The sequence below is a fragment of the Carassius carassius genome, chromosome 7, assembly GCF_963082965.1.
Source record: "Carassius carassius chromosome 7, fCarCar2.1, whole genome shotgun sequence".
Lineage (NCBI taxonomy): Eukaryota > Metazoa > Chordata > Actinopteri > Cypriniformes > Cyprinidae > Carassius > Carassius carassius.
Genome location: NC_081761.1, coordinates 23341632 through 23368726, shown reverse-complemented (window position 1 = coordinate 23368726; position 27095 = coordinate 23341632). Strand labels below are relative to the sequence as shown.

The window sequence follows — 27095 nt, the reverse complement described above, 5'->3', positions numbered from 1 at the left end:
CAACTGTCTTTATATTTCATAATCCAGACTTTTTCTCAGAATTTTGAGTTTAAATCTCACAGTTCTGAAACTGTATTAATTCTGTCTTTTTTTCTCAGAACTACAAGAAAAAAAAAAGACAAAACATTGACTCCAAACAAAACTCCAAACTTCAAACTAAAAAAAAAAAGTCAGAATTGCAACGTAAAAAGTTGAAATTGCTTTTTTTCCTTTTTTTTCATTTATTTATTAATTGCTTTTGGGTTGGAAAGTTTAATGAAGAGCGCCAGGATAGACAGTTATGACTCTGAATCAATCATCTGAGCTCCCCATGTGTTTAAAGCACTAATACTGCACCACTGCACAATGTTTTTACATTTTTAATATATTCTTCGTAATCGAGAAACATACATAGGTCCCCAAGTTTGACCCTTTTGTGGGATCACTAACTGTCCCACTGAAGGATGAAAGTGAGCGAAGCAGAAATGATCAGACAGAGAGTCAATTAAGTGTGGCTCCAGTTCCAAAAGCTCCACTCCTTGATAAGATGCAAGCACCGCCTCCACAACTGATTGGTTCTCAGCTCGTGACATGGTGCATGTGGAGTACACAACCACTCCTCCAGGACGCACTGCTGCTAGGGCCGAACTGACAAACAACAACAAAAACACAACCAGCCATTATTAACATTAAACAGACATCATCAAATTGGCACTTTTTAAAACCACATCAGAAAAAGGAGGAAAAAAAATGCTGATTTGGAAACAAACGGAAGAAAAAAAAAAGTTTATTTCTTTCAATGTTAAAAATACTAAAATAAATGAAAGCTAAATATTAATAAAACTATAAATGACATAAGCACATACAACTAATAGACCTAAAATTAAAACTGGAAAAAATAAATAAAAGTAAATTCAAAATATTAATAAAAGCAGGCGCTTAATTTTTAGGTCAACCTCAGGAGTTTCAAGTCATTTTATTCCGTTTATTTCACGAGTTCATAATTTTTGCAGTGGTTCTACGATTTTGCCCTTTTCTAGCAATAAACAAAAACATCTAAAGAGAAAAATATATAATTTTATTTAATAATTTCACATATTAAATTTAGAATATTAATGTGAATTAATGTAATTATTTACCAAATTATGTCAAATAAATAAAATTAAATAAAAAAAGCATGCAACAACAGGACCGTGCAATTCATTTTTGACACAGCTAAATATTGTTTCTGGTCAATATATTTAGTTAATAATAGACAACAAAATGATCTTAAATTAAGCCTTCACTGTTGTATGATTTCAATTGTTGCATGCTGTCAGGAAGATTGTAGAGCTCAAATCAAGAATGCATTGTTTTGCGCTGTCTACTTGCCCACGAGTTTGTGTGTGTGTGGGAGTTCGCGTCAGAGATATTTACCAGAGCAGCTCCTTCTGTAAGAGCGGTAGCTGAGTTCTCTCCTTCAGCCACATTTCCCCTTGGTGGGTATCAGGGGTATAAAGCCAACTCCGGTCATTAGAGCACGGGGCATCTACAAGCACCTGACACAGAGGGACGGAGCGACACACATCAGAGAACAGCGAGATAAAAACAGTGTAGCAGACTGAAGGGGAATATTCCGTGTTCACCCGGGGAACGCTGAACATAACACAAAGAGGAAAGCAGAAGGACAGCAGTGACATGTCGGTATGGGCATCACTAGGTCTTTAAAAGAACCAACACACTCACACCGTCCTCTGTGAAACCGGCTGAACAAATAAGAGAGCGGCTGAAGTAGAGAGAGAGAGAGAGACTGTGGAGACACTACACACACCTGGGGCTAATAATCACAAAACGCACCTGAGCTAGAATTTTCTACAGTGGTTAAACAAACAACCAACGCAAGCAGTGAGAATCTTTCTGAAAGATTCAGATGAGCAACAGACAGGACTGAATAAGGAAACACCAGCCATTCGTTCTGGTGTGGCTCTCTCTCAGGAAATCCTACAGTCCCTTACCCACCAAACCCATCGTTCTATGCTCTAGCTAAGCTTCCTTTGAGACTACTCTCTCCTCATTAGAACTGCCTTGTCAAGCTGACAATTGAGCTCCACTGTTTTTCCCCTGCCAGCTTTATATTAGAGCCTCTTAATTCCCTCTCTTAGCTCTGCTGCCTGTCTGGCTAAAAGAACACCGGGGGGCACTCTGGAGACCGACGTCACTGAAGGACATGATGGTATAGAAAGACCCCCGTGGGCCTGACAATGTGATCTAGGAACGGCGGCGCATTTAAGGAGGAAGAGCCAAACCTGTTCCCCTCATCTAAGTGCCAGTGCTGATAAAGAGACTTGATTATGGGCATCAGAGACATATTCGTTTGATATTTCGGGACAGGAGTTTTCATCATCAGAGCTCGAATGCGTACCTGTGTCCCCTCCATCGAGGGTCCCGGGGATCTTTAGCATCTGTCTGATGTGAATGGAGGTCAGTGAGAGTAAAACAACAACAGTGTCACCTGCTGGTGGGATGGGTGTATCACAGCCATGTGTGGTTGTGCTACATTCAATGAATTCTACTAAAAAAACAACAGACTCATTGTAAAAAAATAAATTATATATATATTTATATTTTTTTATTTATATAAATAAATAAAAGAATGTAAAAGTGCCTCTAAGTAGAAACCAATGAAACATGAAGCATGACATAAGAGCTCAAAGATGTTGGTGCCAATAGCCTACTAACAAAGAGCGCCGACATTTAACGCCGTTACGTTACAGGTGTCCCGAGTTTGAATTCCGGCTCGAGGTCCTATCAGTCGTATCATAACAAAAGGCAAAATACCCAAAAATAATTCTAATAAAAGAGCTCCAAGATATGTAGAAGCAAGATACATGGCATTTTTATCTCATGTTTGCTTTCATTTAAGGTGGTACATTATTTTTTTCAAACATTGTAGAGCATTCGCCTTTTAGTGCCACTCACCAAACATTTCATTTTTGAACTATAGTGCTACATACAACAACCAACATAAAACGTTGCCAGATTCCTGTTTCTACGTTTCAGATAAAACTAGACGTACTGGACATTTCTCTTTGTAAGTGTTGAGTAACATGCAAGAAGCAACATAATATCTATTATTTTACAGAAATCTCGCCCCAGGGATGTTTTTCCAATGAGCCTAGCTTCAACGCATTCACCCTGAACTGCTTTCATCTCAAACCATCACGACACCTCCTGTCACATTGTGTATTCGTTTACCTTTCTGCTCAGTGGCCCAACTCTTTTCTCACCGCCAGAAGAGGATAATACTGTGTCAGCAGTATCTGGGAAGCTTAAAAGCGCCATATTCACAGCTTGATTGGCATGTTTGGCCTGGAGGGCTGCAAGTGACCTGCCTAGTGTCTCGTCACCTCATGATGAGTGGGAAAAAAATGCGAACATATGCAGCTTTGCCTTCAAATGACTGAGTGTGCAGAAAACCTCTGTTCCACCTTGCAGGTTTTTGGTTGCTTTGAAATGGAAAGTGAGGGCTTGCACTAACAGTTACGCCAGCAGTGATAAATGAGAGAGTTTGGAGGCAGCATCGCTGTTGATGTAAGAGTGTCACTTTGACATTCACAAACAAGCAGTTTTTCCCCCCCAAACACTTGAATGGATGACATTCAGTGGAGGTCAATTCAGTGATTTTAGCTTCTGCGGTCAAACAAATGGTAATGTTCTCTCCAATGAAGAAGTCATTTGATGATTCATTCTGTGTAAATATCAGCACTTAAAATAGCCAAATGATGGCTTAAAGGTTGTAATTCTGACAGATGAGCAGAGGTTAAGTGTGGTACCTTGTCGTAAGCCCCTGGCCGCATCTTCCCAATGCTCCGGCCGTCCAGGTGAGTCACTGAAAGCAGATGTCGTAGCGAGGGAGGAACATATGATTCGAGAGTCTTCAGTAGCCAATCATGTCTGTGCTGATCCACTTCATTACACTGCAGGAGCCCTAAGAGGTCAATTTTATCACCAAAAAAAAGAAAGAAAATCAAATCGTAGGGTGCAACAAAAAGTCATTTACATTTAAATGGGTCATTTAATGAAAAACTGATTTCCATGTACTAGGAAATGTTCTGTAAGTTTTAGAAATGAACAGTCATCAAGTCAAAGAAATGGAGAACAAGTTTTTGGCATTGTGTACCAAAGTCATTTGATGATTAATTTGTCAAAGATACTGTGAAATATTATTACAATTTTAAATAACGGCTTTCTATTGTTTTATATATATATATATATATATATATATATATATATATATATATATATATATATATATATATACACAATACATTTTTATGAAAATTTATATTTTCATAAGCCATAACTTGTCTTTAGTATCCCATGATCCTTCAGGAATCTTTCTAATATGCTGATTATTTCCAATGTCAAAAACAGTTGTTCTGAATCTGTTATTTTTTTAGTAAGTATAAAAGAACAGTATAACTTGCTCTTACTATAAAAATGACTTGATAATAAGCTGAAACCGCACAAGTAAGTACTGTTTTTCATTTCAGGAGACATTAGTAAACCAGAGAGTACAATAGTGCTAAAGCTGCATTATAATCATTATCATTCACTTATCATTCACATAACAGACTGAGGTGATGCTGTGATCAGTCGCTTCATTTCATGAGTTATATCCCAGAAGTTATTCCAATGGACTAAACTTAAAATCTTGTTTCTCCGCCCAAATCCTTGTTCATAACTCAAATACATTCCTTAAAACTTTATTTCCTTCTCTTTACCTCAAACCCCTGTTGGCATCCTTTAAGAATATTATCTGAAAATAGTAAGCAGTTACTTTAACCTGTAATAATAGATAACAATATTATATTTTTTACTGTATTTCTTATCAAATAAATGCAGCCTTGGTGTGCACAAGTCATGTCTTTCAAATGGATCAAATAATCTTAACAACCTCAAACTTTTGAACAGTTTTATATACAGTAGTTCATCATTAGGTTTGTCTCAGTCACAGATCATTGCTGTTAGCCCTAAGTATTATTTTGTTGATTGTTCTAGACTCGTTCTGGATCTTACCAGGAGTGGCTGTCTGTAATACCGCCAGACTTTTCCCCCCAGGAGCTGCACAAAGATCAAGCACACGCTCCCCTTCCTTCACATTCAAACTCAGTACTGGAAGAAGAGAGCCTGCGTTCAGGAGGTAGTACTGTTTTAACCAGCCGGGGTGGTGACTTTGGGTAGGAATTCGCACTGGATCTCGGTGAATAAAACACTGCAGGGGGATGGGTGTGGTTTGGGAACAGGATTCAGGATGCGTCTGTGGAAGCAGGTTCATGTATCCAAGGTCTGAGAGGCACTGCTTGAGGTTTGTAAGGTCACTGAAGCGATTCAGCAGTACACCGTACTGCCATGAGAGTGGATTCAGAAGCACATCCCTGAAAACATCAAACATTTATGTTGTGCAGACTAGTTCTGATATTGTTTAATACAATGCACTTCTGTAAATAAAATAAAATAGCCTACTAAATTTCCAGAAAGCTAATATTTACAAAAAATGCCATCCATATTTACAAAAAATGCCATACATGTAATACCAAAAATTTAAAAACAAGCTAAAAACAACTATTTTTACAGTTATTTTACAGAATGGCTATATATATATATATATATATATATATATTTCCCACCTTGCATTGCGCCACTGCTCTCCGAGCTCTTCACTGTACTGTGCATCAAAATGCTTCAGTACAGTCTTACAAACCTGCTTCTGAGGTTTAGATTTACATTGTGCTTCAAACTGTTGAGAACCGTTAAAACACATTTAAATATTAACAAATATTTTTTACACACACACATATATATATATATATATATATATATATATATATATATATATATATATATATATATATATATATATATATATATAAGATGAATATTAACTAGCGTTACATAATTTTCAGTATATTTTCAGTAGGCTAGTAATAAAAGGCCGCTCACCGTATTAGTGACTGTGCATTGACCATGAGACAAGGAGAGTAGAGCACGCTTCAGCAAGAGAAGAGGACTGCTGGAAAATCCCTTAATGCAGCATAATTTTGCCGAAAACATCGATAATTGTATATCGGTATTTCTGATTTTATTTATTTTTCCGTGGTCCGTCTTCTTATCGAGTTCCCCCAGAAACGTGGATTATAACAGTTGTTCCGTTTTTCTGTGCTGTAGATTTTCGTTAACCGATACGTATTCATTTTTAGTTCATTTATTGTGTTTTGGTGCTGCTTCTGTTAGCTAAATATGGGGTAAATAAGCAACTGTTAATATTTGTAAACATCATAATTAGGCTATTTAATCTTTCTTTTTATAGCCAAGGTGTGTAGGCTATTTACAGTTTTGCAGAAATTGTAGAATGTTGTAGAAATTAGAATCACAAATGCCAACTTCCCTTAATCATCCATCACAAGGACTCAAACCAAAGAATAGTTGTGATGTGCAGAACAAGATCATGCTTCATAAACTAATAAGAGGCTGTAAAGAAAAGAAAAATTATCCTCGCTCATCCAAAAACAAACTCCAGCATATTCAGTTGTCAGACACGACTGTATGGCACTTGCTTCTTTGATCAGAAGAAACTAAAAAAAAAGAGCTTTATTGCAGCAAACCCACCAGATAGACAACGTAGCACATGCCCACAGTTAAATATACTGCTGGAGGTCCTCGATATCTTCGATCAAATACCAAAATATAGAAAATCTAAAACTGACTGCCTTTGTTAGAAATCTTATAATGACCCGTGGTTGGATCTTCCGTCAGGACAATAATCCAAAACAAACATCAAAATCTACACAAAAATAGAACACTTAAGCCGAAATGAAGCATGTGTCGAACAAAAAATGCAACGTCATAAATGAGGATGTTAGAAATGTGAGGTCTTGTTTCCCTGAGATGTGGCAAAAACGTCTTCATTGGTGTTTTAACCAACAGCTACACACATTTGTGAATCAGCAGCAGGTCTGGATTTATACTGATCTGAATGTTCCATTGTGGGAACACTATTGTTGCGGTTCATTTTGATCTTGTATGACATTTGTGTAATGTTTCCATTAGTGTTTTAAAACATTATCATACATGTATTGCTTACATTGTTACAGTATTATATATATATATATATATATATATATATATATATATATATATATATATATATATATATATATATTATAGAACGTTTATTGGGCGTTACAAACATGTGCAAGATTACTTCAGCTTTCCTTCTCTTTGTGTTGTTGGCGGTAAACAGAGAAAGCGAGGTGAAGAAGCAGAAAGGTATGAACCAATTTCCTTTTGTTTATGTCTACTTGAACTGTAGCTAATGAGGAGGTTTATATTTCCAGTTCTCAGTTTAAAGGATCTTTGCAGAACTTAAGAGAACTCTGTCCCTTTGGCTGGATTAAGTTTGAAAGACAATGTTATACAAATTTTGTATTTTTCCCCATCAGTTACTTGGGAAAGGAAGTAAAAAATATGACTATATTCAAGACTCATATGTAAACAAAAATCTCAAGTTAGTTTCAAGCTTTTTTTTTCCTGGTAATAATTACAGGCTACATCTCAAAGTAAATAAATAAATACAAAAATAATAATAATTCATAATAATAATCAAACTAAATTAAAATAAAAAGATTTGAAATATTTATCTTTACATGTAATAAATATACTATTTATGAAATAATAAATCCACAATATTCAGATTTTTGAATACACTCCTATATGTAAACAAGTGAATGTTCTTCTACTGATGAAAAATAGTTTCTTTAAGTTCACTAATGGTACAGTATGGTATTTATTTATTTAAAATAGGTTATTCTTTCAGAAACAATGTGTTGAAAGCAAAGGACATATTGCATCTGTCCACAAACCAGACGTTAACGCTTTTCTAAAGAACTTTGTGCAAAAACAAAGTTCCTTAAATCTGGATTGGTGGTTATTATGCAGCTCGGCTATTTCTTTTATTTTATTTTCTTTAAGGTGTCAGTCCACCGGATCATATTGTCCAAAACGGTATAATAAAGCGCTAATATTGTTGCATTACACCACCACATACACTAGTTTACCAACAAATAACAGTGTTAAATAAAGTTGGTTAGAGTTTATTTTTAAGGTATGCTCATTACAGTGTAATAATGACTAAGAACTGACTAATATTATTTTATCAACAACACAAAGCTTACTTTAGGGTTAGTGTTATTATTTTAAAATGTAATACTTATCGTAATTAATAGGGTTATTATTTAATATTTCCATTGATTAGATGTACATTTCATACATCTTTGTTTTTATTAAAACCCATAACTGAGTGAAATCTTTACATTCAGTGTTGCTCTTATGACATACCTTCAATTAAATATCCATATGCCTGTATAAAAGTTCTACCATGTCTGTCTGTAATCATTTATTCAATTACTCAACTAAATTGGCAGTAACTAAACTAGCAAACGTTACAATATAAAAGTAAATCCACATTTTTCTTGAGGCATCTTCCCTAACTTACCGCAATTACACATAATTTACTGAGACTATTCACATGTAACAATTACAGTGTAAAATAAAGTAGGCTATCTTTGTGTAAATGTGTTTTTGTGAAATGTAAATATATATGTTTATAAGTAGCCTAACCTACGAGAGGACTATAATACTGTACTGTACTAAAGCAGGTACGCTCCACTGGAGAGATGAACTTTGCACTACTCGTCTCTATTTTGTTTGTTACAAAATGGCTGTCAAAGCGAAATCAACAATATTCTAATATTTTATATCGGCTTCAGCTCTCTAAACTGTTCCAAATGACAAAGTGTAACAAACAAAGCGTTCCTTTGAAATCTGAAATCATGCTTGCACAAATCAAATGTTTGCATCTTTCTTTCTTTGTTTCCATCATATAACGAGCTCTGCAGTCTACTTTAAAAACAAACCATGATACCGTGATGTAGTTCCGGCAGCGACCAGCAGATGGTGCTGCTAATGTGTGTCGAGTGAGACTGACCATAACAGAGGATTTTATTTATTCAGTCATTTATTTGACGTTCATATTGAGTGTAAACTGGGTACAAAAGGCGCAGGTACCGAAAGCAGAGCAAACTGGATGACGCACAGCACTTTGCATCAACTTAATATTAGTGTGTGGGGTAAAATACAAAACAAAACATCAAACAATGTGAAATATAAAAATGGCAATAGCATCAAATAAATATGAAAGCAGCGTTTACAATAAATGACATCATATATTAAAATAAGCATTTATATTTGATGTTGAGTATTGTTACATTTACAATAAATCATGAAATTACCCACTCATCATCTTTCAGAAGATGGCAAATGTTTCCCTTCCTAATAAAGCAAAGTGTGCCATAAAGCAAAAAAATGCTGTTTCAAACTCAATGGGTTTGCAAAAACATTTTCCATCACATTTAAAAGTTCACTTTCTCCAGATCTCTGTATCTGTTGCTGGTGCTGTTTGAGAGTATGAATGTCGTTCTCAAAATTAGGACAGCGTAGTGTATAAATCTATAAATGCTGCTGGAAAAATAGACCATGATATTTAAAAGGCAAACTGTGTCACAATCAACTGCACATTATATAAGAGTTTAAGATATGCATGTGGACCATAAAAACATGTTTGTACAATTTCAAGTACACAAATTTAAACTTGTGTATTTACATACATTTCAGTTCTCTTAAAAAAAAAATAGGTCTGTGATATATTTTTGACAAAGAAGTCCTAATTCAGTTAAATGTCTGTTAATACTGATTTGAAGTATTTCGATAAAAACAAGACAAACGGCTCCAAAGAAAACAAATGGTAAAACGTTTCAAAATTTGAACACATTATCTGATCATAAATGTCCATGTCCCCCATCTCATTTAAACACAGCTTCTTCTGACCACCAGTCAATAGGTGCTCGAGGTCATGTGATCCATCTGGGTTTGTCGATTGGGTATCAGTTCCTCACTTCTGAGCAATTGCATCTGCGTAGTTTGCTATACTGCCCGTGCTTGAAGATAAGAACAAAATAATACTTTGATTGGTTGGGACCCTTGAGAATTGTAAACCAGTCAGGGGGGAAGCAGAGGCAGTGTTAGGAAATAACATCATGAGTATCGCTGTTCGGCCTCTGCCTAATTGCTACAGGTGGGAGAGGTTTGCCAAGGAAATCTGCCAATGAAAGAGAGTCATGGGAAAAAAAAAGATTTAGGTCAGCAATGTCCTTTTTTTTTTCAAATCAAGGATCAGATAACTAAATACTACAAGAGTACACTACATCATAAAATTCATAGATCAAAATGACACACTGACTGGTTTAACATTCAGAAGAGGACACCGAACATTACATGCAGCATTCAGAATGTCCAAAATGTTTCCTGTATGCATCAGGAATCAAATAACACACATTAGTCACAGCGCAGTAAGTGAGGTGTTAAAGAGATCATGCTAGTAGCTTTTATTAGGCACAGTATTAAGGTGGATGGTTGTGGTATTTCTGTTGACAGATGATTGTACAGGAAGGATGTGGCTGAGGCTTGCTGTGTGGATGGAGAGAAAAATCAGCTTTAAGAACAGAATTATGGGAGATGATAACATGGTTAGGAAACAAAATGGGGGAAAAAAAAGAATGTTAGTGATGCGCATGCTTGTCGACATGCCGGACAGGGAACAGATGCAATGAACCAGCAATTACCAGAATGTCTTGTATCTCCAAGAGGCTCAAGTTTGGGGAGCCTAGAAGTTTTAGGAGTAGCCCATCCAACTAAAACACAATAAAAGTAGGGATTAGCTGTTAGAGTCATTAATATGAAGCAACAAAAGGAAAAACTAAGGACAAATCAGGATAAAATGAGACATTTTGCAAACATTTGCCTACGAAAATCCAACAGCAAATGATAGAAAAAAAGCTTCTCTGACTAGAGCCCCAGATACAGATCCCCTGTAAAGACCTTGTCTCAGAGGAGCACCAGGACAAGACCACAGGAAACAGATGATTCTTCTGCACAATCTGACTTTGCTGCAGCCTGGAATTGAACTACTGGTTTCGTCTGGTAAGAGGAGAACTGGCCACCCAACTGAGCCTGGTTTCTCCCAAGGTTTTTTTCTCCATTCTGTCACCGATGGAGTTTCGGTTCCTTGCCGCTGTCGCCTCTGGCTTGCTTAGTTGGGGACACTTCATCTACAGCGATATCGTTGACTTGATTGCAAATAAATGCACAGACACTATTTAACTGAACAGAGATGACATAACTGAATCCAATGATGAACTGCCTTTAACTATCATTTTTGCATTATTGACACTGTTTTCCTAATGAATGTTGTTCAGTTGCTTTGACGCAATGTATTTTGTTTAAAGCGCTATATAAATAAAGGTGACTTTGACTTTCCGGACGTCTTGTTTTACAGAATCTACTGTATACACCACTGCAAGGTGTTTACAGCAAGCCTGCAGTTTACTATACTGCATAATTAATTAATCACATACGTAAACAACGTATGCTGTCTTACATCAGAAACACCATTCGAGGATACATTCTTAACGTAAACAACATATCTGCGTACATACTTTATTTTTTTGTTTTCTTTGCCCAAAAAAAAGTATTCTTGTAGCTTTGTAAAATTACAGTTGAACCATTGATGCAACATGGATTCTTTTAACTATGTCCTTACTACATTTCTAGGCCTTGATCGTTTTAGGATCCTTGCTGTCAATGGGAGGGTCAGAGAGCTCCCGGAATTCATCAAAAATATCTTAATTTGTGTTCTGATTAACGAAGGTCTTACAGGTTTGGAACGACATGAGGGTCAGTATTGACCGAATTTAAATTTTTGGGTGAACTATGCTTTTAATTATATATCAGATTTCTTTTTTTTTTTTTCTTTTTTTTTGCAAAATGCAAATAGATGTAAAATGTCCCACAGGAATACACACATTCCCTCTTCTGAACATAACACTTTTACTATGCTTTTTTCCTGTAGTTATGTTAAAGCTACACTGTGTAACTTTCAGGGGTTAAATAATAAAATGGCATGTTCCTGCTGAAGAATGCTATTTTTGGTTGTGCTTTGGCTTTGCTCCTCTGCACAGATCAATGTGTTTCGAAGCACCTGTGTACATATGGATACAGGTCATCTTATCAGTATACAAATAAACAATCACACAAACCACAACCAGTGCTTTTTTTTTTTTTTTTTTTACAAATTGTGACATGACTTGCACAGGCAAATGATGCATGTATACAATTTCATGTAAAATCTGTCTCGACAGCTCTAATATATAAATCATTATATCATAGTGTATCTGGTAAATGACATTGTTTGGAAAATCAGTTTTTTTGCACACTTTCATTAATAGCATTTTGTCTTTATGGGATAATTTAAATGGGTAATTTAAAACCAAAAAACTTCATGTATAACCACGTTTGATTGCACTCCCATTGTCATGCGTGTTGCAAACCACGGGGCATTCGTGTGCAGTATTTATTTATGTTTCATGACTACAGCAATATGCTTGGAACAAGTATTAGTTGTTTTACAGTATGGAAATATTTTCATTTTAAGAACAGTAATATTACAGTAGCATATTACATAAAAGTAATATGTAAGGTAGGTCTTGACGAAAACCTCTCAAACACACTGAGCACAAGCACTTTGTTGAAGCAGTTGGCATGGCAATGAGGCCACATGAAACTGTTTTCTTATAGCGTTCTTTAAAGCGCTCATGTTTTGTACTTTTTTTTTCTCAGCTATTTTTCAAATGTCTGTGTGTTTTCAAGAGGAATGCTTATTCCTATTGCAAATGGACATCACTGACAAAGGCCCTTAGTGTAGAGACCGTTGAACATTGAAATTTGATCGATTTCACCAATTAGTTGTTCACTGTTCATGTATGAAAAACATCTTGTAAAGGACGCATTATTACCTGGTAAGGGAGGAGGGGTTGGGCTTTTGGGTGCTGCTTCTTCCACTTTGAGAGGGTCGACTCTGTGCTTACGTTTTAATCGTAATTTCCTAGTTTTCTTTTTGTTCTGGTCCACTGCTCCTGTTCAAAAGTGACAGGCATTAAAATCACTTCATCCACTTCAAGAAACTGCAGAGGTAAATAGGTTCTTAATGCATTATAAGAGCAAAAGCTTGTATCTGAAATTAAATGACAATGCTAAAATAAACCTTTATAGACTTATTACTCTCGGCATGATGAAGCACTTTTAAGGAATAAAATATACTACCTGTTTCTGTGCTCTCTGGGGTCTGTCTCTTGCTCTCTTCATCCTCCTCCTCTTCATCTTCATCCTCATCTTGAAGGATTGTCTGTTCTTGCACACTGCCCTGCTGGCCATTTTCTCTCTGTCTTTGCATCGCTTTCTCTTTGTTTAGTCTGTCTTCATTCTGAAAATGTTATATTAATTTTCTATTTGCATCTTAATTGTATATACAACTTGCATTTAAAAGAAACTTTGTGATAAATAACCTCATTAACAACATTGTTTATTGCCTGGAAAGGGTTGGGCATGTCAACATCATCTAGATCTTCCTCTTTCAATGTCCTTCCTTCTCGCTCTGCTTCTTCTCGCTCCTGTCTGTCTCTGTTAGTGAAAAACATTTTATCTGTTATTTGCATTTAGAACATTTTAAAGTAATGATGAAAATGAAGTAATACCCCAGGGTTCTGTTCTGAGCCCTCTTACATTCTACAATTTACACACACAGTTATGTGGCCTTTCAACTCCATCTTGAATTTTGCTGTTGACTAGTGCTGGGCGATTTGACCAAACCCTATATACTGTATTTTTTCCTCTTTGGGTTCGTCTTCAGCATCTCAGCCATTTAGAGTTGGTTTCTTTGTCCAGTTAAAGAGTAAGTTCTGTGTTGTTAATATTTCTAGAAGTTCTCCATCTATTAGTTACAGGGATCTCCTCTCAATTCACAACACTGTCTATGTTGCTTAGAAGCTTTTACCAGTTTTTTTTTTTTTTTTACCAATACCATTTGTGTAATTCAAACTGGTTTACCGTTTGAACCGGTATATCACCCAGCATTACTGTTGATACAGTTTTGTTGGGCCTGATTGCTAAGAGAAATGCAATTCTTTCTAATAAAATACTAGCAAGAATGCAGGGCAGGGACTTGGTTCATTGGCTGTTCTTTAGATTTTAAGATGTGAGCTTGCAGTCAGTTGTCGAAGGGCCAGTTTTTAAGCAGATTAAAAGATGAAAGAAATCTGGCATATGCCTCCAGAGAGAAATCTGACACCTTCACCGGAAGATCAAATTTGGATTAAACATTACGACAATCAATCAATCAATCAATCAATCAATCAATAAATGGATGAATCATTCACAATAAAATCCATGAAATACAAAATAAATAGTGTACTTACATGTCATGCTAACTTTAGTTACTTATCAGTCATTAGAAAAACATTTAAAAAAACACTTTAAACAAATGAAAATAAAACCTGCTCAGTTGGTATTAAATCATTTCAGAACTAGACTACATTATCTCAAATATTTTTTATGACTATTCCACTAACTTCATACACTCAAGTCTTGTCAGCTCACTGACCTCTCCTCTCTGATCCGTCGGACTCTCTCTGCTCTTTCCTTTTTGTCTTTTTCTTCTTGAGCCTTCTGCTCAGCTGTATCTCTTTGCACACGCTCTGAAATTGCCTCGTAGTCCTTGGCAATGTTATTGAGCAGCCAGTTAAGACCATTCTTGATGGATTTGTCAACCTTCTTACCATAACCCAGCACTGCAGAACAGGGTTCCTGAGAGTAGAGGAAACAATGTTTAGCTTTAAGTTTTAGTTTTGCAACATTTCTGCCAAGAGAATGTGATAAATTTGATGAAATTTAAACCTGTTAAAAGCAAATAATAAATAAATAAAGACTCAGGATTTCTGTGATTAAAAACTCAAACCAGACTGATAAGTATAAACTGTACAGAAATATTAACTTACAATCTGACAGAGGCATTTATTTTCATTGACCAGCTTCTCCAATGACAGGGTCTCAATGATATCTGCTTCAGCCAATGCCCCATCTTGGTCCTGTTTATTAGCCAGTCTGCAAGCCAATCAGAATAAGAAAAGAGCTGTTCACTAGGTGTGCAGGTCACTAGGTAAGCTGTCACAAACAATTGAGCTGAGGTTTGCACTTGAGGTGGACTGAATAATTAGCCTTGTTAAAGAGAACTCTTGACTTATTAGCACACTTAAGTTATCTTTAGTAAAGGACTTCATCTGCTGCTCACTCCCTCAGTTAATTGGACCCACTTCAGCTTGACTAATGACAGATATACAGATGATGTATTGCACATTTATTGCACACCACCCTGTTCCACTTGGACTAGAGGCAGGAATTATGTGAGGATGCTCTTCACTGATTACAGTGTGACATTTATCAAAGCCTCCAGGCTCATCAGCATACTCAAGGTATTACCTCTAAACTCTTTCGTATTTAAGACAGGCAAGCAATGTTGGTGAAGGAAGGCTGTAAACATTATCAGCAACCACTTAAAAATGGGTGTTCCCCACAGTTCTGTTCTGTGCCCATTTCTATTCTCACTTTTATACACACAGTTCTGTGTATAGAGTTCCATCTTCATCATGGGTTTTGCTGCTCACACAGTTTTGGTGGGTCTAAGGCTAGTTTCATAAACTTAGCTTCTATGTTAATGTCTTAAGTATTAGTGTGACAACCTAGCAGTTACCAAAGAGTTAATGAGTCTTAATTTTCGGATTTAAATTAGACCAGTTCTACATTTTTATGTAACTGAATTATCTTAAATAAAAAATAAAAAAAATACTTGGATGATTAACTTGTAAGACTAGTCTTAACATTTTATGCAAATGGCCGCAGATTGCTAAGAGTGAAATATTAATGAATCCAACATGCTTGTGTTGGTATAATTACCAAATACCAACAAGAACAAGGACCCAATTGAAGGTTTCACATGAACCGCAGACAGCTTGTTTAGAAAAGCACATCAATAGGTATATTATCTCAGGCCCAGTGCAAATCGAGGATCGGCTCCCAAGTGCTGAGATCTTTTTACAGGTGTATCATTAAAATCATTCTTTCAGGTAGTATTATTTCCTGTTAGAAGAGCTGGACAAATGCAAAACTGTCAAGGCATGCACAGGGTGGTGTAGAAATATAAATGTATCAACAAGGATATCAGCATGAATACTTGTCATTTACTGGTGTAAAAGCATTAAAGTTCCTTGCATTTGTCACTGAGGACCAGCTATGATTACTTAATACATAATGGCAATACATCACTAATTACTGGAATAAACTGGCCCAAATTTCTTTTTTAAGGTTATTAGGTCCATACACCTTTATAGCTTTACAGAGTGATTGCCAATTAAAGTTAGTACACAACAAACCAATATGAGCACAAGGCATATTCATTTTATCTACGACCTTTGTGCTTTATGTTTTGTCTCATCTCTCATGTTTGATGATCTGTAGACATACATTCGTACACTACCATTTCAAAGTTTGGGATGAGTACGATTTTTAATGTTTTATTAATGAATAATGTTTATTTAGATCATGTGGTACTTAAGATTGTAGCACCAGCTGATGGAAATTCACCTTTGCCACCACAGGAATAAATTCTACTTCAAAGTATAGTAAAATACAAATATATATACTATTAGACAATTATATATACCAATATACTTTTTTTAGACTATATTTGATCAAATAAATGCAGCCTTGATTAGCATAACAGACTTCTTTTTTTTTTTTTTTTTTTAATGATACTAATTCCAAGCTTTTGAACGATAGTGTATTGTTAGTTCTAGACATTAAGGCCAAATCCCAATTCTATTTTATACCCCTTCCCTTATTCCCCTAAGGATTGGGACACCACTACCATGACGTCACACGCCATCCTTCGTCGTCTAGCACACACATATACTGGTGTGCTGGCGTGCATTAGAGCCTTTAATTGTCATTCTGTATTAATGAGCTGCACACACACATATCGGAAATCGTGCAGCTCACACAACCGGGAGAAAATAAACTTGTCAACACTGCCCCACGACTTTTATTAAATACAGTTTATATACTAAATCACTACATTATATTTTCCAGTGATGAGAGGATACAATCGCTGTTTTTAAATAAACTAACTTTAAAAAGAGAATCCTACAGACGCGAATACACACAACTTCCATTTCTCTCTCTCTCTCTCTCTCTCTCTCTCTCTCTCGAATAGGCAATATTTGAGAATATGATTTAGCGATTTCTAATTATTGGGGGGGATTAGCCCCTATCAATGTCTACGGCAGTTATCGCCTTGATCAGACATATGCTGTGGCACTATCATGAAGTCTGTTATGATATGACGTTAGCAAATATTAGCGAAATAAAATCTTTATTTATGCCAAAAAAGCTTACATTTATGTGTCTTTTTGTTCGCTGTAGCAGCCATGTTGCCGAGATAATTCATACCCCTTAATTTGAAGTGTGGTCCCGAAAAATCTTCGTTTGAAGGGCTATCTGGCCCTTCCCCTTACCCCTACCCCTCCAACCAAAAGAGAATCGCGAAACGGAGGGGTAGGGGAAAGGGGAAGGGCTAAGGGGTAGAATTGGGATTGGGCCTTAGATACGTTAAAAAGCAAGAGCATGCCATGTCTTGAAAACTTACACTAATACAGGTTTGCCTGCAATACGAGGGTGCCGGAGAACCTCAGCCATTGTGTCTCTGGTCTCCTGGATCCTTTGAACATCACTGGAGTCCACAACAAACACCACTCCGTAAGACTCAGAGTAGTAGTTTTTCCAAATCCCGCGGATACGCTTCCCGCCACCCAGGTCGAAGATTGTGACCTCAAACTTCCCCTGCTTCAGGTCCACCTTTGAGAAGCCCACTGTAGGTGCTACATCTAAAGGACTTTCTGTGACAGTCACAGAAATATACAGCTTGTGAGATAGATCTGGGACTATATCAAAAATACTTCAAAAATATTAAAATGAATATTTACCTCCCTGGATTCCTCTGACAGTAGCAGTTTTTCCAGCATTGTCCAGTCCAACCATTACTAATGTCACCTTCCTGCAAGAGCACAGAGCACAGCTTCATTAGATTATGTGTCTCCAAAAGACCTCATAAAGGTCAAGGCAGTCCTTCTAATAAAAAAGTATTTATTTATTATTATTTATATATATATATATATAAGAACAAATGTATCAACCTATTACTACTTTATGTCCAAATATATCAATGTATTTATAATACAGAAATAAATTGTATAAAAATATACAAATCACAGAAAGGTGTATTCAATTGCACTCGTTCATACAGGCATCTTTGAACTTTTTGACATTTAATAAAACTTGACTTTAAGTAATGAACAGCTGTGAGCTGAGCTAATACAACCTAAGCCTGCATGGTAATGCATCATCTCCTGACTGGCAAAAGCACACAGGGATGAAGAGGATGATTCAGCATACTGTGCACAAAAAGACAAAGTAAATAATGTGGCCTTTACCAACACTAATGACGTCAAAAATGTTCAGTAAGTTTAAAGATAATCTGTCCAGGGCCGTAGAGTCACAGCTGTTTAAACTACAAGGCTTCCAGTGGAGGCTTAGTGGCATAATTAGACATCTGTGTGGTATAACACAAATATCTTAAATTGACATGGGATTTCTGTTCACCATCATCAAACTATGCTTAATTTTTAAGAAATGCCAGATGAACCCAAAAAGGCCAGGCTGCATAAACAATCCCCGCAGTCACAACAAATGAACAACATATGAAAACACAAAGTCCTTACAGCAACCAACACACACACACACACACACACAAACAGATACTTAACTGCGGCATTTGCGCCGCAAAGACATCAAGCGCACTATCCAGGAGACAGTTCTCTGCAACCAGGAGGCCTTCATCAAGACAGATGACAGCTAGCTTTCCCTCAACTTCGGTTGTTATTGTTGATACACACACGCATGCACACACACAAACTTTTGTCTCTCCTGGCCTCTGGTTAGCTCTGTATATAAGGGATTAGCTGGGGATTTGGATTTACCCAACAAGATCAGTGACAGGGTGCTAGAGGACACACTACGTTCAACCAATGAAATTAAGACAATAAACTTAAGAGACATAGCCGTCACCTCTGGGCCCAGGAGCTATCTGCAGAGAGTAACAGTCTCCATAATAGGGCTTCACGATATTGGAAAAAATTCACATTGTAATATTTTTTTTTCTTCTGCAATATATATTGCGATATGAAAAAGAAAACAAAAACTGATGACTTCGGTATATCTCTATTTAAAAAAAAAATGAATTGGGTGATTTTGTAGGCGAGTAAATCAGCATAGGAAATAAACAAATTCCAAGCATAGATAAATATCACAACAAAGACACAAATTAAATAAGCAGTGCTTCATATTTTTCAGGTTAGTCTCAGTATTCAGTTTCACATCCATTTTCTTTCTCAGTTGTTTACCTTCAAATATCTATGGTGGCAGCTGCCACTGGTCATTTCTGGCAGCTGTCACGGTCACTGTTTCTGCGGTTAAAACTGTTTTTGCTTGGTAAAAACTGTTCTCAGTGGCGTGCTGTGAAGGTTTTTTTTTTTTTAAATGATGATGCAAAGTTCCCACATTTGCATGCTCATCTGCTTGTTGGGAAGTAATATGCACCATCAATGTTTTATAAAATAAAATAAAAAATCTATTTCTGTTACCGCACTAGTCAGCTGCTGTCCTGGTGTGTCTCAAAAAATGATTTCCTGCTGTGAAAGAAGAACGTATGGTCAAAATATTCGGTGTAATATTACAATTCATGCATCAAATTTGTAGAGCATGTACAGTACATGACAGTACATCTTTTCTAATAATGAATGCTTTCTATAAATTTTATAAATATATTGCTACTGTTTTTCAGTATAAAACAACAGTAAAAATAGTTGAAAAAAAAATTGCAACAACTTATGAAAATTACACATGGTTTTGCAACAAATAATAATAAAAAAAGGTTATTACAGTTAAAATATTTTGCTACACTCACCATAGTCTTAGCATGCTATTTGTAGTAAAACTGTGGCTATACAAAAAAAAAAAAAAAAAACATTTAATTTCTCTGTGATCCCATATTTGCCCATTTTCATTTTTGTAGCCATGTGATGTTTTTTTTTTCTAAGCTTGATTGTGTTTATGGGGTGCAGTCTAACGTGTTAATGCTTCGTTTGAAAAAAAAAAAACATTATTTTTCACATAATTTACCTTTATTCCACACCGCTCTGTCCCTTCTCTTATTAAAACGCAGATAATTTCCTTCTTTTATGAAGCTCCTCCCTCAGAAATATGCGATTGGCTCTGATTGGTTCGTTATCCCAGTGTGTCGTGATTGGCTAAACTGCCTCTAGTGCATGTCTAAATTACCCGCCCCTGACCTCAGCGGCATGTGCTCTGATTGTATTGTAAACAACGGTGTCGTTAATAGTGTTGTCAAAAGACCCGGTACTTCGGTACCAAGTCAGTACTAAAAAAATGTAAATGTGACGGTACCAGGTTTCTTTAAGTACCGGTAGTACCGAGGTCCCGTTCAAACCCGGTTCAGCGCTATGATTTCCGCGAAGCAGAAAATGAGGACGGAATCTCAAAATCCAGTCATGAAAATGAAACTTACATTTTAATATGGACAGTCATAGAATTTGTCAAAGTTAGCATAAATTAGTCAAATCAAATCTCCATATGGACCAGTATCTGTAAATGTTAAGACGCAAATGTTGCTTGAAATATGAATCCGTGTTCTGCGCGTCTCTATGAATTAATGAATGGCAGAGACGTGCGGATTTGTTTACTACATAGACTGAAGCGCATGACGCTTGCATTAATTTCAGCATCTGAGCTTCAGAGTTCTCTCTCCATCAAGCGATCTTTTCAGTTTCTCACACATGCAAATGAGAGAGAGAGAGAGTCTTACCACGCTGAATCGACACGCTATATGTAAACTATTCTTTAGTGTCTTTTCCTGTAATGGAGTTCATTTAGAATTATTCTTATTCATTTTTGAACAAGCAGAAGACATACCGGTTTCTCCGGTAGTGGGCGGAGCTAATACGCAAATGGCAATTTCATTGGCTGGCGCTGATTTAGTACCGTCCCTGTTTTGATTTCAGCAAATCAGTTTGACCGAACGCAGACAACGTGATTAATATTCATGAACCCAGCAGCTCATCAATTCATAGTGCATTGGATATACATTAGTATGATAGTAGAATTAGTAGTAGTATTATCTTTTAATAATAATTAATATGAATAATAATTAATATGATCTATTACTATTTTTTTACAGAAACCATCAATGACCAAAAATATCTTAAGCATCACCACCAGTTTTAAGTTCAGTTAAAATGACAAATATGCATTCATTAGGCCTAAAAGTTAATTTTTACATAAAGGCACTGTGCTAGAAATATTACTATTATTTAGTATAATGTATGTGATACTGCTACTACTGTTGAAAAAATTTATAAAACTTTATTTTTTAAAGAAATAAAATCACAATATTTCTTATGTTTTAATTTTAATAGAAAATCCCCTTTATTTAGCAGAAATAAAATGTGTTTAAATTTCATAAATTAAAAGACAAATTAAATTTGGGTGAAACTTGTTTACTGTTTTTCATAATTATATAACTTGTAGAAAAACTTTAAACACAATTGTAAATATATAAAGAATGGCATTGGTTTTATTTTTAGTGCTAAAAAGTTGTTTTTTTTAATTAGCATATTTTTGTGTTTTGCTTTGGTACCGAAATTGGTACCGAGAACCGTGGATTTTCACTGGTATCGGTACCGAATACTGAAATTTTGGTACCGTGACAACACTAGTCGTTAATATTGTTTATCAGTTTGAGCCTGATTGAGAAGCAGAGGATATTATTGAAGAAGATTGTGCAGGACCTGTTTTTCTGTTTGTTTGTTTGTTGTCTCATACTTTTAGATTTGCTGTTATTTGTAAATGCTACTGCTTATCTTAGCTTTTAATATACGGTTTTATCCTGATTAAAGCTTTAATACACTATGCCAACTGCATGCACATTCATGTTTAACGCTTCCCACAGCTATGTGAAAATAAGTCAAAACAGTTTATTGCAGAAGCGGAGCTGAATTAAAGAGAGAGAGAGAGAGAGAGAGATGCAGAGCGTGTGCAGAGCAGGGGGACGCGAGGAACAGTATTAAGAACCGCTGCTTTAGTTAAAGAATCGATCAGGACAGTGGTTGAAACAAGAGCCGAATTCCTCAAATGTAACCCACACATTTGACTATCATGTTTATAATCACTTATTGTGTATGTCTTTTAATAACTATTGGATAGCTTAAGGATTCATATTCATTTTAGTATGTTTGTGTTTCAATCTGCTTGCTAGAAATGTTTCTGACCATCAATTGTCACATGTATCATATTCTTGTTATAGGAATCATGTGATTTTGATTTTGAAACTTGTGAATCCATTTGAATTGTTACAAGACAGAATCCTGATTCATATATGAATTACATATATATTTTCTCTTCCTCCTCTCTAAAGCAGCATAGCATGACCTCGCCTCTTAAATTCCTATATGTTCTGAAATTATGGCTATGCCCCTGTATATATTATGCACATGGGTATAACCTGTCTATACAGCTAAGCACTCCTTGTGTGCATCTTCTTTATGGGAAAATGCTTATGCAATATAGCTTACTAGGTTCATTTTCTGGGCGCATCTGCTGGCTGGTATATAATATACACCATCAAATATTTTATAAAAAAAAAAAAAAAAAAAGTGTAGTTTACAGCAGACACATTGACAAATGATTGGCACAAATTCTGGCAGCCGATACATAAACATGTATAATAATAATAATAATTAGGGCTGCAACTAACGATTATTTTGATAATCGATTAATCTGTCGATTATTTTTACGATTAATCGATTAATCGGTTTATGTACTTATATTTTAGTTTTTCCCATTTTTTCCCCCAAGTAAAGTATTAATAAATGGTCTTTATCCTTCAGCATAGATTTTTAAGAGATTTTAACAATTTTGCACTGTCATATCCTAATCAAAAATAAACCTGGAGTTGTTTTATTGTAATCCTTTGTCGAACTCTTCTGCAATCAGAACACTGACCCATACTCTTTCACAAGGAGATTTAAAATAATGTTTTCACCATGGCAGTCCTTAGAGCTCCTAAAGTAGTTTAACATCCCGAACGAAGCTTATTAAGGAATCTTTCAGAACATATTTTCACGGAGAATAAGGATAAAACAGAATAAAATTGCAGTGCATTGTATTTTATTATTTACTGGGAAACAGCTTTATAGCTTTTGCTGTGAAATTGTAAACAATCCTTCGAATAAAGTGCCAGTGGCATGAAACCTGAATGGAAATCACAATTTAAAGTAAAATCCATCAGAAGGTTGTCCAGAAAAAAAAATTGGACAGTCACACACAAAAAACCTGCTGTGTGAAAAAGAGCAGTGAATACTTAGAAAAAAAAAGTGCATTTCAAATATCTTTAAACATTTACCTCTCTCATTCAGTCATAATTAGGCTGCACGACTGAATTTTGAACTGTTAAACGACAAACTGATCACAGAACATGTTTGTAAAGCTTTAATTGTTAACTGTTAAAAAGCAATGTTATCAGCTTTTACGACTAAACATTTGCAAACAACATTGTACTGGAGAATCTGCACAAATAAAAGTCTTAGGGGCCGTTCACATATCGTGCCTAAAAACGCGTGGAAAACGCTAGGCGCGCCGCTTTCTCCTTCTTTCCAAAGCGCTCTGGCAGAAGCGCCCCTGAGGCGTCTGCCTTTGATAAGCAACCATGACGTGCTCTCTCCTTGAAGACGCGGAAATTTCAGCAAAGGATAAATGGATTTGCAGCTCAAAAAATCGCTTGCAGTAGCTCTGCTACTAAATTTATTTCAAAATGGAAATCCATATACAACTATGATCAGCTGTTCCTTTCATCTTGACTGAGCTTTTAACGTTGTTACGGGAAAGGATGAAGCTGATTGGTTAGTTCTTGTCACATGACCCGCGATGCGCTTGCAGCATTCTGAAAAGTTGAGATGTTTTTAACTCGACGCGGTGCAGTGTTGGAAATAACGAACTTGAGCGCGCAAAAGACGCGATATGTGAACGTCCCCTTAAACAGTTCAGTAGTGCAGAGTTTACAGGTTACTCTTCTTTTTTGAAGGCTCAAAGTAAAGTACTCCCAGTCTCCCACATCCCGCTAAATGCTGCAGAGACGCTGTTCGGGAAGCACGTGACATAAAACGAGGCCAGCTATTGGCTATTCGCTACTTCTCCAGCTGTACTGGCTGAGTAAAACCTCCGGTGGCTCATTACTGCCACACTTTGGTCACCGCAGATTTGAAATATGCACGAAATGAGCCGCTTACGGCAAATAAAAGTTATTTAGCAACGAATCGATGACTAAATTAGTTGACAACTATTTTAATAATCGATTTTTATCGATTAAATCGATTCGTTGTTTCAGCTCTAATAATAATAATAATAATAATACCAGTAATATTAAATAACACACCTGTGGGAACTTTGCCTTATTATTTTAATCCATCACTCGCCACAAGGAACATTGTAGTTTTTACCAAGGAAACAGCAGAAACGGCGAAAAAGACTGTGGCAGCTGCCAGAGGAAATCCAGGGATGCCAGCTGAAGTGGCGCTGTGACACTGCCAGGATTTGCTCTTGTTCTCTCTCACTTAAAGGGGTCATATGATGTTACTAAAATAAAAATATTTGGTGTATTTGGTGTAATGCAATGTTTTTATGTGGTTTAAGGTTTAAAAAAAAAAAAAAACGTATTTAGGTAGGAGTGGTTGACTCTTCATTTTTATAAAGTAAGTACATTTTATTTATATAGCACATTTAAAACACAGCAAAGCTATCCAAAGTGCTGAACAATGTCAAATTAAATTAAAAGAGAAAAGGAAACACAGAAAAGAAGCAAACAAGACAATAAAACAACAATGAAGTGAAATTAAAATGCTATGGAGAAAAGATACGTTTTCAACCTCAATTTAAAAATAGTAATGGAAGACGCAAGGCGGCAGTCTAGAGGCAGTTGGTTCCACAGACGAGGGGCAGTGACTGAAAAGGCTCTGTAAGCATCGGTTTTTAAACGGGATTGAGGAACAGATAAAAGAGCCCTGTCAGAGGATCTTAAAAGTCTGGTAGATGGTAAAAGGATAATACAATTTTAAGATGAGATGGAGCTAAGCTTGATTGTTAAAAGCTTTGAAAACAACCAACAGAATCTTAAACTGAACTCTAAAATGGACCGAAAGACAGTGAAGTGAAGCTAAACTTGGATTGACATGGTCAAATAACTTTGCCCCAGTATATAAAAAGAATATCTCTTTGGATTTTAGACTTTAGTCATTGCAACTTTAGAGATCTTCTTCTTCATGCACCAAGAGCTTGTAACACTCCAAAGAGAAAAGAAAAATTGAAATCGCATCAAATAATCCCTTTAATGAGACTATGACAACCAGAAAATGAACGTTTTCATCTTCATTGTTGAATGCTTATGGAAATTTTGCTCTGTTTTGGTTGGATTTAGAAAATGGAATAAAATGAGTGCCTATCTTCTCAGGATACAAGGGATTGGGCAATTCCTTTAAAATAAATGCCACATAATATTTTCTATGGCATTATTTCCGTTGCACAATAATTGTTGAATCATAACTGGAAAAGTAAATATTACAAAACAAGATAATAATTTCTAGTGTTTTTTCCCCCACAAAATTATGCATTTTGAGAGTTACACACTGCATTTCCCATTGCATTACAAAATAATAAAATGAACGTTTCAAAAGCACTTGGTGTGTGGTCACTTTCATCAGCTAAATAGAAGGTTTGTGGCCAATAAATAAACACAGTGACATAAAAAATAGAGGACAGTCGCACAGGTGAAGGTCAAAACTATGGCAAAAGTGAAAGTGTGGTAACACAATTATACAGTGACTGAACAGTTCTGCTCAGAAAGAAGTTCCTAAATACTTAGTGTCTCTGACACAAGCAGGAGATAACGTTTATTTATTTATTTATGAACATTTATTAGAGGATAAACCCCATGAGATGAATCTCATTAACTTGATTGAGGTTAACTTAAAACACTCACCTTGCAGGTTCTCTCCATCGTTTCAACCAGTTGCAGCAGTTAGCCATCAGATTGAACATTTCACCCCAAGTGCTTGAACTGGGATTTGTTATTTCATGACAGCCGTTCTGGCCGATTACTGACGTTCCTGATTGATAGTCTTCGTGTTTTCGATCAACCCGTTATCTGCTAGCACGTTTATCTGATTCGTAAAGATCTGATTACAGACATTTTGTTTTCTAGCAACGTTAGATAATTATTAAGTGACGAAACAAACTAAAAAATATCAACTAAGATGCATCCTCTTGTTCGCAGACGGTCACTAACAATACTGACCAAACAGTTAAGTTTCATTTTGCTCACTAACGTTATCACCCGAATCAATACAGCCTTACTGAAAGGCTAACCAGTTTGCTAGTGGTTAGCTAACGTTACATACGATAATTGAAACCGTTAAATACGTAATTAGAAAGAAAATGTCTTTAGATACTAAGTTATACCGTTCTGAAACTGTCCCCGCAAATGCTTTACTCTCAATTTTAAAACGTTTTTTTACGAGGGTAATGAAAGTATTTGTATAACGGTTAGCTCGCTAGTTGTCCGCTTCGTTTACGAAGCTGAATCTGGCTGCTATGGCTGCAGCCGAGATTACGTCGAGGGTCGAGGTTGCCAAGTGTATAGAAATTTTATCTCATAATAATGAAATTTTGAGGGGTGGAAAGCATTAAAATATTATTTTAAGCTTTTTGCACTTACTCACATAATTTTTCATTTTACACAAAGGCAGTTAAAGGTACTGTATCGATCAAAGCGGTAATAAATAAAAATCGGTACAGAAAACGTTTATTTGGCAACAGCTATGATAAACTTAACCCAACACTGAACAGCGCCTCCCATGACTGGAGACGAAGCCAACTGTAGTTCATGTGTACCA

At 36.0% G+C, this 27095-nt stretch overlaps 2 protein-coding genes across 7 annotated transcripts; both read right to left on the bottom strand.

The window, feature by feature from the left end:
* Positions 1 to 346: 346 nt before the first annotated feature.
* On the bottom strand, positions 347 to 6264 carry nsun3 (NOP2/Sun RNA methyltransferase 3). Of its 2 annotated transcripts, XM_059554236.1 has the most exons (6): positions 5962 to 6264; positions 5649 to 5758; positions 5038 to 5396; positions 3792 to 3946; positions 1396 to 1517; positions 347 to 627 (listed from the first exon to the last, which is right to left on the bottom strand). In XM_059554236.1, exons 1-6 carry the CDS (start codon positions 6070 to 6072, stop codon positions 360 to 362), a joined length of 1125 nt encoding a protein of 374 aa, XP_059410219.1. In that variant the 5' UTR covers positions 6073 to 6264; the 3' UTR covers positions 347 to 359. The 2 variants fall into 2 exon arrangements, with proteins under 2 accessions (XP_059410219.1, XP_059410220.1); XM_059554237.1 differs by lacking the exon at positions 5649 to 5758 and having other exon boundaries at positions 5962 to 6150.
* Positions 6265 to 9016: 2752 nt separating this feature from the next.
* On the bottom strand, positions 9017 to 26790 carry arl13b (ADP-ribosylation factor-like 13b). Of its 5 annotated transcripts, none has more exons than XM_059554228.1 (10): positions 26183 to 26790; positions 18003 to 18073; positions 17666 to 17915; positions 14964 to 15069; positions 14570 to 14772; positions 13476 to 13590; positions 13234 to 13393; positions 12927 to 13046; positions 10698 to 10766; positions 9017 to 10542 (listed from the first exon to the last, which is right to left on the bottom strand). In XM_059554228.1, the coding sequence occupies exons 1-10, from the start codon at positions 26239 to 26241 to the stop codon at positions 10451 to 10453; spliced, it is 1245 nt and encodes a 414-aa protein (XP_059410211.1). In that variant the 5' UTR covers positions 26242 to 26790; the 3' UTR covers positions 9017 to 10450. The 5 variants fall into 5 exon arrangements, with proteins under 5 accessions (XP_059410211.1, XP_059410215.1, XP_059410213.1 ...); XM_059554232.1 differs by having other exon boundaries at positions 9017 to 10013; positions 26183 to 26789; XM_059554230.1 differs by having other exon boundaries at positions 9017 to 10174; positions 26183 to 26788.
* Positions 26791 to 27095: the final 305 nt, after the last annotated feature.

What these genes read in the sequence shown, in the direction of transcription:
- nsun3 (XM_059554236.1), bottom strand. Translation starts at nt 6,072, where the DNA reads ATGTTTTCGGCAAAATTATGCTGCATTAAGGGATTTTCCAGCAGTCCT. An exon ending in AATGCACAGTCACTAATACG is followed by an intron (nt 5,759 to 5,961) that starts GTGAGCGGCCTT and finishes GGTTCTCAACAG; the next exon opens with TTTGAAGCACAATGTAAATC. An exon ending in GAGCAGTGGCGCAATGCAAG is followed by an intron (nt 5,397 to 5,648) that starts GTGGGAAATATA and finishes TGATGTTTTCAG; the next exon opens with GGATGTGCTTCTGAATCCAC.
- arl13b (XM_059554228.1), bottom strand. Translation starts at nt 26,241, where the DNA reads ATGTTCAATCTGATGGCTAACTGCTGCAACTGGTTGAAACGATGGAGA. An exon ending in CGATGGAGAGAACCTGCAAG is followed by an intron (nt 18,074 to 26,182) that starts GTGAGTGTTTTA and finishes GTGCTCTTGCAG; the next exon opens with GAAGGTGACATTAGTAATGG. An exon ending in TGGAGATACAAGACATTCTG is followed by an intron (nt 10,543 to 10,697) that starts GTAATTGCTGGT and finishes CCATCCACACAG; the next exon opens with CAAGCCTCAGCCACATCCTT.